Source organism: Serinus canaria, chromosome 13 (genome assembly GCF_022539315.1).
Source record: "Serinus canaria isolate serCan28SL12 chromosome 13, serCan2020, whole genome shotgun sequence".
Taxonomy (NCBI): domain Eukaryota; kingdom Metazoa; phylum Chordata; class Aves; order Passeriformes; family Fringillidae; genus Serinus; species Serinus canaria.
In genome coordinates, this window is record NC_066327.1 from 3,484,499 (window position 1) to 3,500,961 (window position 16,463).

General features: G+C 39.4%; 1 protein-coding gene across 1 annotated transcript in view; it reads left to right on the forward strand.

The window, feature by feature from the left end:
• Nucleotides 1-1,761: 1,761 nt before the first annotated feature.
• The window catches only part of LCP2 (lymphocyte cytosolic protein 2), a 28,022-nt gene continuing 13,320 nt past the window's right edge, over nucleotides 1,762-16,463 (forward strand). Inside the window, exons 1-7 of the mRNA XM_018915309.3 lie at nucleotides 1,762-2,086; nucleotides 4,613-4,675; nucleotides 7,217-7,263; nucleotides 12,643-12,708; nucleotides 13,547-13,572; nucleotides 14,602-14,636; nucleotides 15,870-16,074. Of these exons, the coding sequence (XP_018770854.2) occupies nucleotides 2,009-2,086; nucleotides 4,613-4,675; nucleotides 7,217-7,263; nucleotides 12,643-12,708; nucleotides 13,547-13,572; nucleotides 14,602-14,636; nucleotides 15,870-16,074 (520 nt within the window). The 5' untranslated portion in view covers nucleotides 1,762-2,008. The remainder of the gene's footprint in view (nucleotides 2,087-4,612; nucleotides 4,676-7,216; nucleotides 7,264-12,642; nucleotides 12,709-13,546; nucleotides 13,573-14,601; nucleotides 14,637-15,869; nucleotides 16,075-16,463) is intronic.

The window sequence follows — 16,463 nt, forward strand, 5'->3', positions numbered from 1 at the left end:
TTTATAATGTGATGTTACAGAAGAAGTTGCAGAGAAAGACAGAGCTCGAGTTTGTGTGCAGCTGGGTTTTGCAAGAAATGCATGAAATCTGCACATAGCTATGATCTACTCAGTGCCACAGACAGGATGCAAGCAAATAATAATAGATAGAAGTGTTAGAATTTCTGTGTTAGCCGTTCTGAGCCTGGGAGATTCAGAGGTAACTGATTTCCTTCTTTCTCAGCATCAGAATAAACAATGCTGGAATTCTCCTATAACACCACCAGCATAAATTTTGACCAGACTAATTAGTTTCATATTAGTACAAATAAGGAGTAACACAATTGCAATTAGATCTGCTACACTGGCTTTGGGATAGAAACCAGATTAGAAGGTAATGAAACATATCCTAGAATAAGCAATTAGAAATTCAGCACAGGCTTCTTCCTGTCTCCCTGCTTGTTTCCCTGTGAAACCCAGGGCTGTGATGGGATGTCTGAGGTGTAGTTTTGTAACCTCCCCTTTACCACTGCTGACAATGCACCAGCAAAGCAACTTTTCCTTTGGGGATTCTTTGGCACCAGTTCATTCAGTCCTATTTCATCCCAGACCTAGAGGTGATAATATTTCTGTGATACTGTCAGGACATGCCTCAGATGATTCACACAGGTAATTTCAAGTAAGAACCCAGAAAGCACAGCTGTAGCATGTATTTGGTAAATGCTGCTCTGCTTAGAACACCTTTGACAGCAGTTTAATTTCAGAGAGTTTTAAATACTGTGCTGCCATAATTTACCAGGATTTCTCCAGAAAAAGAGTAAGCTACTCTAAATCGGACTCTGAATTTCAAAAGGAAAGCTCTTACTGTGAAAACTTGTAGGTTTGATCTCAAATACTTGCACTGGTGTGCAGCACAGCTGCAGATTGCAGACACGAGGTTAGGAGGCCCTCAGTGACTGGGGACAAGAGGGATGCATTTCATTTCTCCATAAAAAGAAGAGGAAATTTCCTTCCCAGTGCTTCAGAACTGTGCTCCCATTCTTTCCAGTCCTGGAAGCTCAGGAATTGCCACCTTTTGTGCAGTCTGACAGAGGAGGGAGGCCAAGGATTCACAGCAGCCCAGCTTTGGGAGGAGGCTCCACAACAAGAAAAGGGAGAATGGACATGCTGGATGTTTTAAAAACACTTGGAATTAATGTAATCTCAGCAAAGGAACCTACTGATAGGAGGGTGCCTGAATTGGTTATGCAGGACACATGGAAGTCTATCATGTCCCTGTGGTAATAATAATAATATACTTTTGTGGATTCATTTTCAGATACAAAAATCCTCATAAGAAGCAGCCAAAAAATGAACTCTTGATACAATGGCAACATAAAAATTTTTCATCTGAACTTGTACAATTTTTAGTTTCACTGAGTGATTCTTTATTTGAAGGGATGCTGACTGCAATTCCACCATTTATTAATTAGTTCCTCATTATGTACAGCTCTGACAATAACATTTAATTGTGCAAAGAAGGATATTTCAGGTACTGAGGTAAATTAAAGCAGTTTCTCTTAGGTGAACATTTTCTTCTCTGGGGGGCTCACCAGAAGAGTTACCCACACCTATGCAGATAATATGACAATATTTTAATGCATGTATAATGTGAGTAAATACACAAGTATTTATGTGTGCAATTAAAGGCAATTAGGGTCCAGAAGCATTTACTTCTATGTAACAGGCAGAGCATTTTCAAGCCTCTGCTGTGCTTCCTTGTTTACTTATTTATACTCAGAGAAAGGAAGTGGTGAGGCTGACTAGCTGAAACCTCTCAGAGAAGAGACCATTTTGTACCAGAGGAAGCAGTGTCTCTCTGGAACCAACTCACAGCACAATTTCAATTAACCAGAACAGTCCCTTGACAGAAGCAGCTGGAGGTTGGGCAAGGAATTCCTTGGAGGTGGCCACAGAGAGGGAATCCATGGCTGTGTCATTGGCAGCAGGGCTGTGAACACTCCTGAGAGCTCTGGGGAGAAAACCAACCATGGACCTGCGGAATGTCCCCTACCGCTCCGACGTGCTCACCTGGGACCCAGATGACTTAGCAGAATATTTCAGGACGGTGAGTTTGGCTGTGTTTTGTCTTCATCTGATGGAGGAGCAAACTGCTGGAACATTGGTAGGGCTAAATTCAGGTATTTTATACTAGGCAAAGCTGGCTGCAGAACTAAAAGCAAAACTGCTGTCAAATGAGGAGCTGAGCTCAACTGGGCAGTGAAAATGAGTCTTGAAACGGATTTTTAAATTGGGTATAAGAGAAACCTGTGGCTTAGTTAGAGAAAATAAACAGGTTACTACAATGCTTGTTGGTGTAACACCCGTTAACAGCTGTGGAAGGCACTAAGGTGTGAAGATTACAAGTTTTCTGTTTCATCTTCAATGATTTTCAGAAGTGATATTTTTTTCCAAATTGCTGGGTGTAACAAATGAGCCTCTGAATGTCTTTGTTAATCACATCCATGGCTGGACTTGTAAAACTTGGCATAGCTCGGGCTTAATTTTGAAATAATGTGAAGTTGATTTTTTTTCCTATAACTCTGTGAGAGTCTCATCGGGGGAGTTGAGGCAAGTTTGATAGTAGAATGAAGAACTACTTAATAAAGATGAGCAGATCAAACATAGAATCTGAGTCTACCAAATCTCCAGAGAAGTGAAACTGCCAACTACTCACAAGCCCCTAATTTTAGGGTGCAGGAGTTAGTGGCACAGGAAAATGAAACCAAAAACTGGAGATGGAACAGATGAGATCATTATCAACAGGTAACTTCAGACAAGTACAAAAAACATCACAACAGTGGTGCAGAGGGAAGTTGGATCATCATTTCCAAGAAATTAGGAAGGAAAAAACGACTTTCTGAAAGATCTGATAATAATATTCTGAACAGTGATAAAACTCTGAGTTCTACCATAACTGAATGCACATTTACCTCTAGGCCTCCCTTCTAGTGATCAAGACACTCTCCAGAATAGAGATGATGGCATTCCACTCCTGGGGAGCTAAATCAGGGCAAAAGTTGTTTAAGTAATCTAAAAAATCTGGGTAAGACAAGAATGTCAGCCCAAGTCAGCCAGGTCTGGGCACCTGTCACAAGTGACCAAATCTTATCTCCAGATAAACTCAGAGAATATTATATACTCAGAGATATATATAAACTCAGAGATATATCTCTGAGATAAACTCAGAGAATGAATGAACCAAATTTCCAAATAATTTCTGGGGTTTTTTTGTTGTTGTTTAGAAAAAAGCAAAGATGTTCATATTTGGGATAGTCCAGGGTTTATTTTTAATAACTAAACAGCATCTTTTATCAACTACTTCAAGACTGAGATTAGGTCTCAGCCACAGGGGTGTTTTGCTTCCCTCTGCGTACAGACTTGTGCTGGTAAAAATCACAATAGCATTCACTGCAGGAAAGAAATTATTTACAGGTTCAAGTCCTCAGTCTGCACAGAAGTTTTAATCTCTGTCCTAACATATTTACCAGAGTTAGGTCTGTTTCTTCATATCAATAACTGAAGGTGGCTCCTAAAAATATCCTCTCAGCTGTTGGGTTGTTCCCAGGGTCCGTACACCAAGTTACAATGTTACACCTTAAAATGAAAAATGGAAAGGACTACAAAGGACATAAAATTCTCTGTAATTTCTCTGCTGTAGGGGAGCTAACCCAGCAGCACAGGGTCAGGGTTTGTCTGCAGAACTTTCACTGACTGAAGTTTTCAGACAGAATAAAAGCCATTCTTTTGTCTCGAAGCCTCCAAAAGTCAATTTGTCTGCCTGTTCTTTGGGCTCCTTCTGATATGGACCTGACCAACTTGAAACAGATCAAATATATAAATTGTGTTCTTAAATTATGCTATTACTGTTTAAATAAAAAACAAACCCCAAAAAAACATAAAACAAAAAACCCAAACCAACCAACTAAAGAACATGAAAAAATCCCCCACCCCCCCCCACAAAACAAACAAACAAACAAACAAAACAAAACAAAAAAACCAAACCCAAAACCAAACTTAGGACAACTGTTGGAAATGTTTAAAAGTCATATTTTGCTTTGTGGTCAGCCTGTACATGAGCAGCTTCTAAACATCATATCCTTGTCCTAATGCTACTGGAAATCAGAATACTGTGGGAAAGCTTTACAAATATTGTGGATAATTTCCAGGATTAACAAGTGAGATTTCCACCCAGAAGTGAAAACTTTTTGAACACAATAATGAATTCTGTGACTGGGATCAGACAGTTTGAGTATTCCTGGGTAATAAAGTTTTTTCTCTACTTCTGCATCTGCTCATCCCAGTCAGTACCACAATAATCCATTTTTTCAGATATTTCTTTGGGCCAGGCATCTCTGAAGTGGTTTGTAAATGTGAGGAACAACGTGTCCCTAAATGGATGAAAACCTTTAAGTTCACTGAAGGATGTCTGTCATAAAAATCCATGTTTATTGGACAAAACAAGCCATTCAGGCAGGCCATAGCATACAAAAAGGTGCCTTGAAAGCATCTACTCAAAGCCACACATATGTTTAAGTGTCTTAACTGATTCTTATAGTTAAGGGTGCAATAATCATCTTCTTCTCCCTGGCAGCTAAAGTACAAGGACTGTGAGAAGGTTGTGAGGAAGCACAGCATAAATGGACAAAGGTTTTTGGTAAGTGGAGCTGTAAAATTCCAACCAGGTGATGTTTCTGACTCCTTCTTATTTTGCACTGGCAGATGGAGAGGCATCTTCCAGGTGGTTACTGAGGTATAAATATGGGTAAATGCTTTTGCTAAAATCAGCCAGACAACTTGCTTTAAATATGGAATGCTGGGAGCCTAAGCATGTTGTTCAATTTGAATAATTTTTAGTATTTTTTAAACTGACAGGGAAGTTCTAAACCAATAATCTTGTCTTGAATTCTTGAATTTAGAAAGTTCTTGTTTTCAAATATTAACTACAGAAAACTCACATTTATTTATTATCCTCTTGTACTAAAAACAAAGAATGACTGGACTTTTTCATTGGAATAACTCCTTCATTCCTCTATAGATAAAATTAGATTTCTTCTGTAGCAATACACTAAAGCAATAAAATTTAAGAGCATCAAAACTAGCAAGCAAAGTCCCAGTGGCTTTAAATCCACATTGTTCCAGGCTTGGCTTAATTTTAGAAAAAAGCTGATAACTTCTACTGACATAGCAGCTGTTTCCAGGTCCTAAATACACATCCATGAAGATGTATAGGAGCTTTTAGTATTACTGCTTTTTACTTTAATTTTCAAGTATTAGCCATTCTATTTCCCCAGAAGTAGTAATTTTTTTCCCTCTAATTACACATAGTGGGGAGATCTCTGCATATCTCTTCTAAAGTTTTGTATTTTTCATTTACTTGTCCTAATATTTGTTTTTTTTCACATTTCATTGAAACAAAACATAAAATTTTTCAAGCCCCTTGCAGGAACAGGATTTGACCCCTCCCTCCTGCTGGAGGGTGCAGTCAGCATTATTCAGATGTGCCATGGGATTTATCCTCCCAGCCCCCAGGAGATCCTCCTCAGAGATCCTCAAGCACTGAGGATCTGTGGCTGGAATGGGACTTCTGCCTCTGGAAGCACAATGACATTCTGGGAGTTTGTGAGATGCAAACAGAAAGTGCAATAACTGTGTGATTTCTAAGGGATTTTTGTAATTTTCTATTATTTCCAGAGTGTTTCTGTAATTAACTCAGAGTGCAGCAGCTCTACAGAGGCATCCCAGCAGATTTGAAGGATGTTTTCTACTGAGCAAGCCCAGCAGCTGCTCACCTCTGCTCAGACTCTTTTTAAGCTTTTGAATTACTTGGCAATTGTATAATGGAAAAAAAAAAAAAAAAAAAAGGCAAAGGTTCACTTGTTAAACAGAACCACAGAGGAAGATGTCCAGTAAAATATTCCAGAGTACAAAGCAATCTGGAAAAAAATTGCTTCTCTCTATGAATGGTTTTCCTAAGAAACATCTTTTTGCATTTTGAGTGAGTGACTGGAAACTGCCAAATTGCATTTGCACAGAAGCAGCTGCTCAGGCTGAGTGTCTGCTGGGTTTGTGGCTGTTGTCACATCTACATGATCAACCTGGTGTAAAAATGTTGCTCTAAAATTAATCAGAATAACATCCTAATTTCAGAGTCACCTTTCTGTGTCCACTGGCTACCCCAAGAAAAGCCCTATTGAGATGCAGTGGGAATAAAGGGGTTCCATGTAATTGATTCTAATAAAATTCTCTATTATTTAAAACAGAAATGTGGCCCTTGTAAAAGAGGTTGTACCTTTAATATTTGTCAGGTTTATCACCAGAATGGAACTCCAGAGAGAAGCTTAAAAAGCTTTTAGAAAAAATATAATTCTTCAGGAAGTACTGCAGTACATTTCCGTAAAAGCAGCACATTTAGCCCATGTTTCACTCCTCCCAGAGGCAAAATAGTGTGGAAAAACACAGCTAGGATTTGTTCCGTCCTTTGACACTGACAGCTTTGTGAAGCAATGTCTAATTAGAAACCTATTGTTATCAGTAAAAAAGACAAAAAGAACCAGACCATCATCCCTGTTCCAGAGAGAATTCATGAAGCTTGTGATTAACTAAAGAAAACACTAAATCAACAAAATCCAAACTCTTCACAATGCCTGAATCTGTCCCAAGTGTGGACTTCCACATGCTGGAGGAAGAGAAGGGATGACTCTGCAGGAGCATCAGGAGAGGTTTCCAGACAAACAAAGGTTTCCAGAGAGCACTGATCTCAGTCAGGAGAACCTCTGTCCAGGGGCTGTGTTATGGCTGAGGGGAACAAACATCCTCCCCCCATCCCTGCTTCTGGAAGGATTTTTTAGGCTGCCAAGGCTGCTTTTAAGTCCAAGGAGTTTTCTAGCTCAGTGTCCCCTAGAACATGGGATTCTTCATGTACTCTGTTTCAGATAAGATTCTTAGAACAACACTCTAGCCAAAGGATCTGTATTTTAAAATCTACAGTTCTCCCCTGAAATTTTGCAATCATGCACAATCTTGCCTTATTCCACTGAGCAGACAGGAAGGAGTTTAATATACCTGGCTTCTGAAGTCACATAAATGCCACATGAATTCATGCCACATTTTGAATATATGTGTATGACTTACTTGGATCAGTCACAGGGTGCTCCATGGACAATTTTGTCACATATCCCCTGTGTTTCCTTTCCAGAACATGTCTGAAAATGATATTCAGAAATTCCCAAAGCTCAGAGTGCCGTAAGTAAAGTCAAACTATTTGAATGTGAAAAATTATTTAAGCTGTTTTGCACTGAAGTCTCCTAGGAAATATCAGGCAAATGATTTGTGAGTGATTAGTTAGAGACTTGTTTATTGGAGTGTACTGAGAGAAAAAGAAGAATATTCCAAAACAAAATGAGTGCTGTCATGACTGCTCAAGCAAAATGATACAATACAGGAAGATTATCTGGGGGATGTTCAAAAGAACTTGTGCAGAAATTCTTTGACTGACAGCAGCTCCACAAAGGTTAAACTTTCATGCAATATTACCTTTGAAGTATGACTTAACTGTTCACTGCTTAACTGTTGACTTAAAGGAAAAAAAAAGTCAGTTATGTCCACAACAGCTGAGGATTTGAAATTGTTTTCACATGCTTTTGCTTTAGGTGGGTGTTCAAGAGAAATCAGTCTGGACCATGTGATTCAATGTTCAGTGGCTTTTCTCAGCCTCTGTGCATTTAGGCCTTGAAAAAGTTTCTAATTCATCTCAATAGCTTCCATCATTTCATAGAAGTTATTTAATGAAGAAAAATAATTCCATTAAGTCAATACTGAGTAGGAAAAATTTGCTTCTTCTAATATTTCATGGTGAAAAATGAAGGAATTTATTTTGCTATGAGTTCTCTGCTCCCTGTTTAAGCTGGAGGTTAGAAGTTTCTAACCTTGGAACTCAAACCGAGCTCTTCAAACAAAGGAGGGAGAAAAAAGGAATTCGAGCTGTTCCAGCATGGCTGTGGCTTTGTTGCTCATTTCCCAGTTCCAGACTCCCTCCCTTCATGGATATCTTGATTTTGCTACACAAGATACAAATTGCTTTGCCTTTTCAGTTGCTTCAGAGCTTGTGGAAGGTGTTTTGGGGAAGACAAGAATTTTGAAACATTTTGTGCTCCTGGGTGAGCTGGTGGGAAGAGCTGAACCCAGCAGGACACCCTTGTTCAGATCAGATATGAAGGATTGAATTTGAAAGCCTTGGCTGTGCTATATTTTTTAAAATCACATCTATGATTTCACACAATAAATATCCTGATGATAGGGGTTGGTGGTGTACAGTATGTTAGTAAGGAGGTCCAGATATTATTTGAAGAAGATGCTCTGATATCTCAGAATTTCTGAGCTCACTTTCAGTTAAAAGAAACATTTAACAGTGTTAATGATAGACCAGAATGTTTGTGACAGACTCATCTTACCATACTGTAGAGCTTGTGATTCTCTGATAATTGTCCCACATTAGCAGTCCTTTGGCAGAATTGCCTCTTGTTCTCATTGTCTGAGTTTTTAAAATTGAGAACTTCTGGTGATTTCCTTTCAAATTCATGAGAGAAAAGTAGTCAGTGGATGGTCTAATAAACTCAGACATACCAGAGATATTGATGCCATAGGTGAATCATCAAAATGAAATCCAACCATGTGGAGGTGCTTCTACCTTCTCATTAAACCCATGGATACCTCAAAGTTGGATTTTCCCACCCTAGAAAAAGCGAACAGCCTTTTTTAGAGAGGTCTTCTGGGTTTCTCATGTGCTACAGCTCAGCAGAAACTGAACAGCCTTTTCACTCAGATCTGTTGGATTTCTCAACAACAAGAGAATTTGAAATCAAGAGGACTAAAAAAAGAGTGAAGCTTGGTGCACAGCTTGAGGAACTGAATAAATAAGTAGATATTTAAATCTGAAGGAAAGCTCTGGAACTTTTTCATACTTACAAACAAGCAAAATATTCACTGGAATATGGTGATTATAAATGCAGAAAGGTCCTCCATGTAATGGCACTGTTTAAAACAGGAATTTAGAGCTTTACTAGGGAAGAGAACTGGTTCTCACTAAAAACAATCAACCAACCACCAAAAAAACCCACCAAAAAGCCATCCAACAACAGCAATAAACCAAAAATCCACTTAACCCCAAAACAACCCTCCAGAAGAGAATTAATGGGCAGAAGAATCTGCCATTAAAAAAAAATAATTTCTTTACTTCAGAATCTCCACACCCTCATGGAAACACAAAGTGCTGGCTGGTGATTTCTGCTAGAACACATTGACACTTTTCTTTTGTATCATAATGCAAACCTCAACTGCTTGTAGCAAGAGTTCTTCTCCAAGCTGAAAGAGGCATTAGCACATTATAGTTACACTACCTGATACTTAATAGCAGAGCTAAAACCTGAGCATACCCTGCAAAAAGCTTAGAAACAGCAGGTGTTACAGCCTTGGCCAGTGACCAAATGAATAGAAGATAAATTAACAAGAGAGATTGTTCCTCAGTAAATTTAGCAGGAATATTCTGACCTAAGTGGAGCCAACACCTGGAATCACACAAGGTTTGCAAAGCCCAGACTGCATCTGTACAGGGCTCCTGAGCTGGGTGTGTGGGCTTGCTAAAGGTGCTCAGGGTCTGAATAGAACCGTGTCATTATTTGGGGATGATTCTGTGACTTTTCAAGAATCAAAAGTAGGTCACAGTTGTCATTACAAGGTATGACAAGGTCATTTCCTGCCTCTAATTGTAAAACTCTACAACCTTCTGTAATTACTAATGAATTATTATTTTGAAAATTCATCTCTACCAGCCCTGTTACAGGTGCATGTCTTCAGAAAACTTCTGGCTTCTTTATAAAAACCAAAAAAACCCACAAATTTAAGAACTATTTTGAAAATGAAAATACTTCTTAAAATCTTTAGCACTCTCCACTGAAAGGGCTGAACTCTTTCTGGAAAACTTTGCTTAAAAAGTTAATATTAAGACCACTCTGTTTAGATACACACCTGAATCCTCACAAACAACAGTCCTGAAAGAGAAACACTGGTGAGGGATTTGGTGGATTTTACACAGAGCAGACACTGACCATTTTGATTATAAATCTAATGAAGCAAGAGGCCAATTTACAGCTTAAGAGAAAACCAGAGTTTTCCTACTTATCCTTAGCACTACTGCCAGTCAGAGAAGGTCATGAAGTTTTGTACTTGTGGAGAACAAATCTGAGTCTTGCAAAATATTTTAAAGCACCTTCAACAGAATGTGCCTTCCTTACTGTGGTCAGAATTCATAAACAGAAAAAACAAAGATTTCATTAAAAACAACACTGGTGGTTGGTTGACACCTGAACCATGACATAAACACTGGAATTAGTCTTTCACTCCTATTGTTTACTATTTTGAGAAGAAAGGATTCTAAATTTCCAAGATGCTGTTGATCCCTCTGGCTATTTCAGTGGCAGGTTCATGGCAAACCTGAGATCTGGAATTTCCAGCCTTGTGGAAAAATCTTAAGGTCTATCCCACAGCACTCCAAAGTGTATCTCATAGCACTGGCAGAAATTTCCAGCAGCAGAAAGCTCATGGTTGCATTCCTGGCATCTGCCAGCTCAGTGTGACACAGCCAGAGCCTGCAAACGTGGCACAGTCTGAAAGTCTTTCTACTTTCAGAAGAGTAAAAGTGCAAACATAAAAATTGAGAAATCTGCACTTTCTCTGTTAAAAAGGTAAAAGATGTCAGTGCATGTGCACACATGCTCTCAGCTGGGGTCTAAAGGTTGTGGCAAGGTTTAGAACAGAAGTGCTGTTCAGTCTGTGCAGTCTGTCAATAACACAGCGTTGCATCTGCCCAGCAGAGTCTTCTCAAAGGCCAAGCCAAAGACTTGGATCATCAGCTATGCTTTTGACAGTGCTCAATATGCAGCTGTGCAGCCTCCTGGCCCCAGAGGAACTTGTATTCCACCTCTCTTACCCATCATAAGCCCTTTGTCCCAATACAGGTAGAGTGGATTCTATTGGTGTGAACAGTATCTGCAGCTGAGTGAACTAAAGCCAGTTTTTGAGTCCTGCTTTGGGGGCTGGTTGTGTGGGTTTTTTTTAAAAATGTCAACTTCCTGCCAGTTTTAAGTTTAGCAACTGGTGGAGGAGGTAGAAAGAGAATGAGAAGTCTGAGTAACATTTTCTGCAAGTGCTGTTGCCTTATCCTCTCCCATCATCCACTCCCACAGCTCAGAGAGCAGTGTGGTTTTGGTACTTCCTTCCTCTCAGGGTGACAGGCTCAGCTGCTCAGTGCACCAATCTTCCCTGAGAACGTTGCTTGTAAAGCCTGACCTTCCTAGAATTTCCTTTCTTCTAATGAACCCTCTGAACCATTGGTTTGAAGCATTTCAAATAAACTAGAAGTAAAGATTAGACACTGTAGTTTAAGCATGATATGATGAATTTTTTGGCAGCAAGATCAACTTCTTCCTCTCGGTTTTTCCTCAAAAACCAGTTGGTGTAAATGCTCATAGCAGCCAGCCCAGGTTTAGACCAGAAAGCTTCTGGATACTCAGGTCTCATTCACACCCAGGGAAGTCTGAACTCTAAGAATTATTAGCTCCAAAACCAGAAAACTTAATTTTACTTCTTTAGCTGAAAACCCCCAAGACATTCTGAAAGATCCTCTGCCTCTTCTACAGCAGGGAAAAAGCCACAGACAAATTCCATAACTCACTTTTTGACCAAAGCTCTGATCTGTGCAGGGCACTGCTCACCCCAGGACATCTCCTGATGTCTCACATGGAATTTATTATTCACTCAGCAACTTCCTTGTCCCCTGCAGCAAAAGGAAACAACACTGAAGCTGGATGTTCCTCAATAAGAAACAATGACAATTCAGAATCAGATCATGGGTCATTGCAAGCTTTCTTTGAAACAAAATAATCATAGAGGCAAACTTCATTAGTAGCAGAGCAGAATTCTGGTCTCTCAGTAGAATTAACCCTGTGAATCTCAGTACTGACTGTCCTCCACTTGGAAAGATCTCTCCAGGCATAAAATTATAGCTTTTTGATATTCCATTAATATTTCTGCCATGCCCTGAAAATGTATTAAAGCATGGAATTAGAATCAGCCTTTCCCCTTCTTTGCTGGAGGAATTGCTTGGCTGCAGAGGAAGGAACACAAAAAGAATAGAGAAGAGTTTTAGGGAACATTTAATCCCTGGTTTTACAGCCATGAGCTCTGTTTTCCTGAAGCATTATTCCTTTTTTCCATGCAAAATCATACAAATGCCATGGCCATTATTTGAAGCAGTGTGATATCTACAACACCCAAAGATCCTAAGGCTTGCTGAGTTTAATGTTTCTTTTTAAACACAATCCAACAACATGGGGTTTTACCAAGGAAAAAACAGTCTAGTTTGTAGTTGGGTATGCTGCAGCAGAACTTAGCAATAAGATGATAAATACACTGTTTGTATCACATAGTAAATAATAATAATGAATTACCAGAAAAAAATTAGCAAATACTGAGGGATATTGGTGAAGAAAATTATTTATCTGCTTTGACAAGTGATGGGTTTCAAGGGTTATTTTTTTTAACTATTTTTGTTCTTCTTTCCGATAGAATTGTAAGTAAATTAAGCCAAGAAATAAATAAAAATGAAGGGAGGCTCTCTTTCCTTCCAAAATGGTGAGTAAGATAACTCAGCTTTCTTCTTCAAAGCTTTCAGATAGATCTGTTCTGGGCTGGTTTTCATTTGATCAATCATGTCTGATCAGAAGTGCAGCCTGGAAATGCCATAAAATAAAGCTCTATTTCATTAATGCCATCTGATATCAAATACCAAATGCTGAGCCCATGAACACCTCAGATGCTTCTGCCATGTCCAGAACCAAGCAACATTTGCACATTTCCTGCAATTTTCCACCTTCCACCCTTAAGAAGGCCATGAAGCCTGGGCATATATTAATAATAAATCATCATTAATGCATTCCACAGATCTATAATCACTATACTCTTTAATTCTTAATATTTCTCACTGAATATAACATTCACAATAGAAGAAGGGCAAAAATTGCAAAATTCTATGAGAAAAGAACAATTTATGACCCTACCCAATAAAAACCAAGTCCAGTCCACATAACATGGTTTTGCACATCTGATAACATGATTTTACACATTTCCATTCACTAGAATCCAAAACTAGAACTGAAAACCATAAAAACCTTATTTAACCTTACCTTTATGAAATTGACTTTGAAGTTTCAGTTTTCAGGACTGGTAAATGTATTTACTGAGTGCCCTTGCTTCAAACCTGACTTCTGTGACTTCAATTCTTATTGAAACAGATTAGATTTTATTAAGATCATCTCTGTAAATATCAACTAATGTGTTTTTGGCATTTGGGCAGAGTTAAACTCATCTATGTAAACTTCTTTCTCCTTTGACAGTTAACTATTGCCTTTATTTGCAATAGAAGCATCAAAAATTTAATAGAAAGAATTTAATTTTTGTATCTTTGTTACAGGGCCCAAAAATCTCCAGAAAACACAGGTAAGTGAATACTGGCAGACCCTAACAACAAATGTTTAAAAATATTAAAATGTTAAATTAATACTTGCAGAGCAGAGTCAACAGAGGGGAGCAGGGTTAGGAAGCAAAAATCCAAAATAATAAATGAAAATATGGGACTATAAAGATGTTTCAAAAAAGAAAAGGGTAGATGTAGAACAATTAGTAAGAAAATGTGTTTTTAAAGAGAAAAGATGGTGAAGGAAGGCAAGAGCAGAGACTTTTACCTGAGAATAGTCAAATTGTCTTTATTTAACCCAATAAATTGTATCAGTGTTTATATATTTCTGTTCCAACATCTCCACCCCCTGCCTTTCCTCCTGGCAGCACTGTATTAGAGAGGGAAGCTGAGATTTAGGAAAAACAAACCATTCTTTTATGAAAGCTAAAATAGTCTTTAACAAGGAGATAAGAAGTCTGGGCTCATTCTGAAAGAATTTTGTTTCAAATGATATAATTTAAATTGGAAGTGGGACATACTTGAAATGCCAGCACCCAGACTGTGTCACAGCAGGGCAGTTTTATCTTGGTTTTGAATCAGGATGTGCCCTCATCAGTGCCAGCCTGCCTCTGAAAGAACAGCTCCTTCCTGTGGCACAGCACTGAGGTCCAGAACTCACCTGGCATTTCTTGGGTTCTTTCTTGTCCTAGTTCTGATGGTCACAATGCAAAGCAACACTCCATTTGCAGGCTTCAGACCTGTTTTTATGATAGCATGCATGCTTTTTATACATTCTTACAAACCTCATTCAGTTTACACTTTACTCATTGGTCACAAGAGACAAACAAAGTGCTCATTGGAACAGGCAGTTGCAGATTTCTCTTATTTCTCCTTCTTTCTTGGTTTCTGTGTCAGTGGCCTTGGTAGGAAATTCTTATTATTCTCCTATCAAACTTCTCTCTGGCTCACAGAAGTCACTGTGAAACCTCTCCCACATTTTCTGTCAAGTTGTTGCATCTCTGACAGAGGTGTCCATGCTCAGAAATGTGTGGTTGTGCTTCTTCCCCCAGGGTACGCTCAGGATGACGGTGGCTGGTCTTCGTTTGTGAGTATTTGGGTGAAACCCCCCCTGGCTCAGGGGGCTCTCTGTTCCTACCTTGGCTGCTTGGGCAGCACAGCTGGGGGAGGAAAAGCAGGAGCAGGAATGATGGGAGTGCCTGCATACAGATTTCCTCACTTGAGAAAAAGTTCTCCCCAGAAATTCAGAATTGCCTTCCTATTGCCTTCCTGCAGCTCCCAGCCTACAGCCAGGTCCCCACAGAACCCCAGCTGAGTTTTACATGCCTGTTTCAAGCTCTTAAAAGAGATGTTTAGAGCTGCAAGGTTGCTGTGTTATTCAATGGCAAATTCTTGCCATTTTATTCTCTAGAGCCAACTTGTTGAACAGTATTTTTTCAAAGCCATTTAGCCTACAGAAGTTCCTTCTGCCTTTTGGCATAGGAAATGCCTCAGCAAGGTGTTTAGGTGACACACACCCACCCCAGCTGCTGATGCCCAGCCTGAGCTTATGAAGATCTCTGAGGCTGACCAGTCCAATGGCTTTTGTCCAAAAATATAAGGGAGAGGCATTTTTAGAAGCCACTTGTTACTAAGTTCACAGGAGATTTGCTGCTATTCTGTGAGCACAAGAGATAAAAGTAACCACCTACAGAGCATGTGAGCTCTGTGCCAGTGCAGAGGACTCTGGAAATTCCAACTGTGGTACCAATGACAAATGGAGGGTTCTTTTTCTCCCAAGCCTTGACAGATAGCACAGATGTGCAGTGACCATATTGACACTGTGCCCTTATGAGGTCCTGCAAACAAGGCTGGTTGGGGTCAGGAGGACATCAAGACCAAATCAAAGGCCTCAGCTTTTATGAATAATTTTCAAGAGTTGGGTTGCATGCTGTAGAGGACGTGTTAGAAAGCAAGAATGAACATCATCAGCATCAGCTGCTGCTCCATTGTGTTCCTGGGAGCACTGACTTGTTTGCTGGTGCCTTGCCTGTTCCCTAAAACATTTCATGAATTTCAGCAAACTCACACCTCATCTTGACCTCCCACTGCACTCACTGTCATCACATGATATTTGTTTCCTTTCTTAAGCTCCACTAATGCATTAGTGGAATGTTTCTTCCTTTCCTGGTATTATTTCAACAGATTTTTCCCCTCAAACTGGTTGTAAAAGTTTGGTATTTTCCAGAGTGAAAAATACCACAGTGAAAGGCCACCAGGAACCTGCTCTGCAGGGCTTAGTGCTCTCTTCCAGCATCCACTTTTTATGCTCATTTGCCAGGATGATGAAGATGATGATGACTATGAAAGCCCTGATGAAGACCAGGAAAAGGAAGATGAGGCTGACTATGAATCCCCAACAGAGGAGCCTGAAGAAGCAGACCATGACAGTGATGGCTATGAGCCACCTCCATCCAACAATGAAGAAGCACATCACAGTGTCATATTTCCTGCCAAGTCACTTCCAAGCAGCACAGATTATATAGGTAATTACTAGAAATTAAATGCTATTAATAATTTACAAATTAGATTTTACAACCACATTTTAGGTGGCTGATAATGGAATATAGAAGGTTTTTCCTTGAAGGCAACGGTGTAGTTCATAAGCAAGATTCAGTGACACAAAATCTGTGACTTTTAAAGTTACATTTTTTTACTTTGAACAATCTCTGTTGGAATAAAGATTAGTTTTGTGTGATGTGTGCATTATTTGGCCTTTGATTTAAACCTGTATGAAGTCACACCCATGTACATGCTGCAGTAGCTTTAGCAGTGCAACCTTGGACAGAGCAGGTTGTCACAGCAATGGCAAAAAAACTCTAGTGAAATTTGGGAAAAGAACAATCAGCTGTCCCTGCCTGTCCTTTTTGTTGTA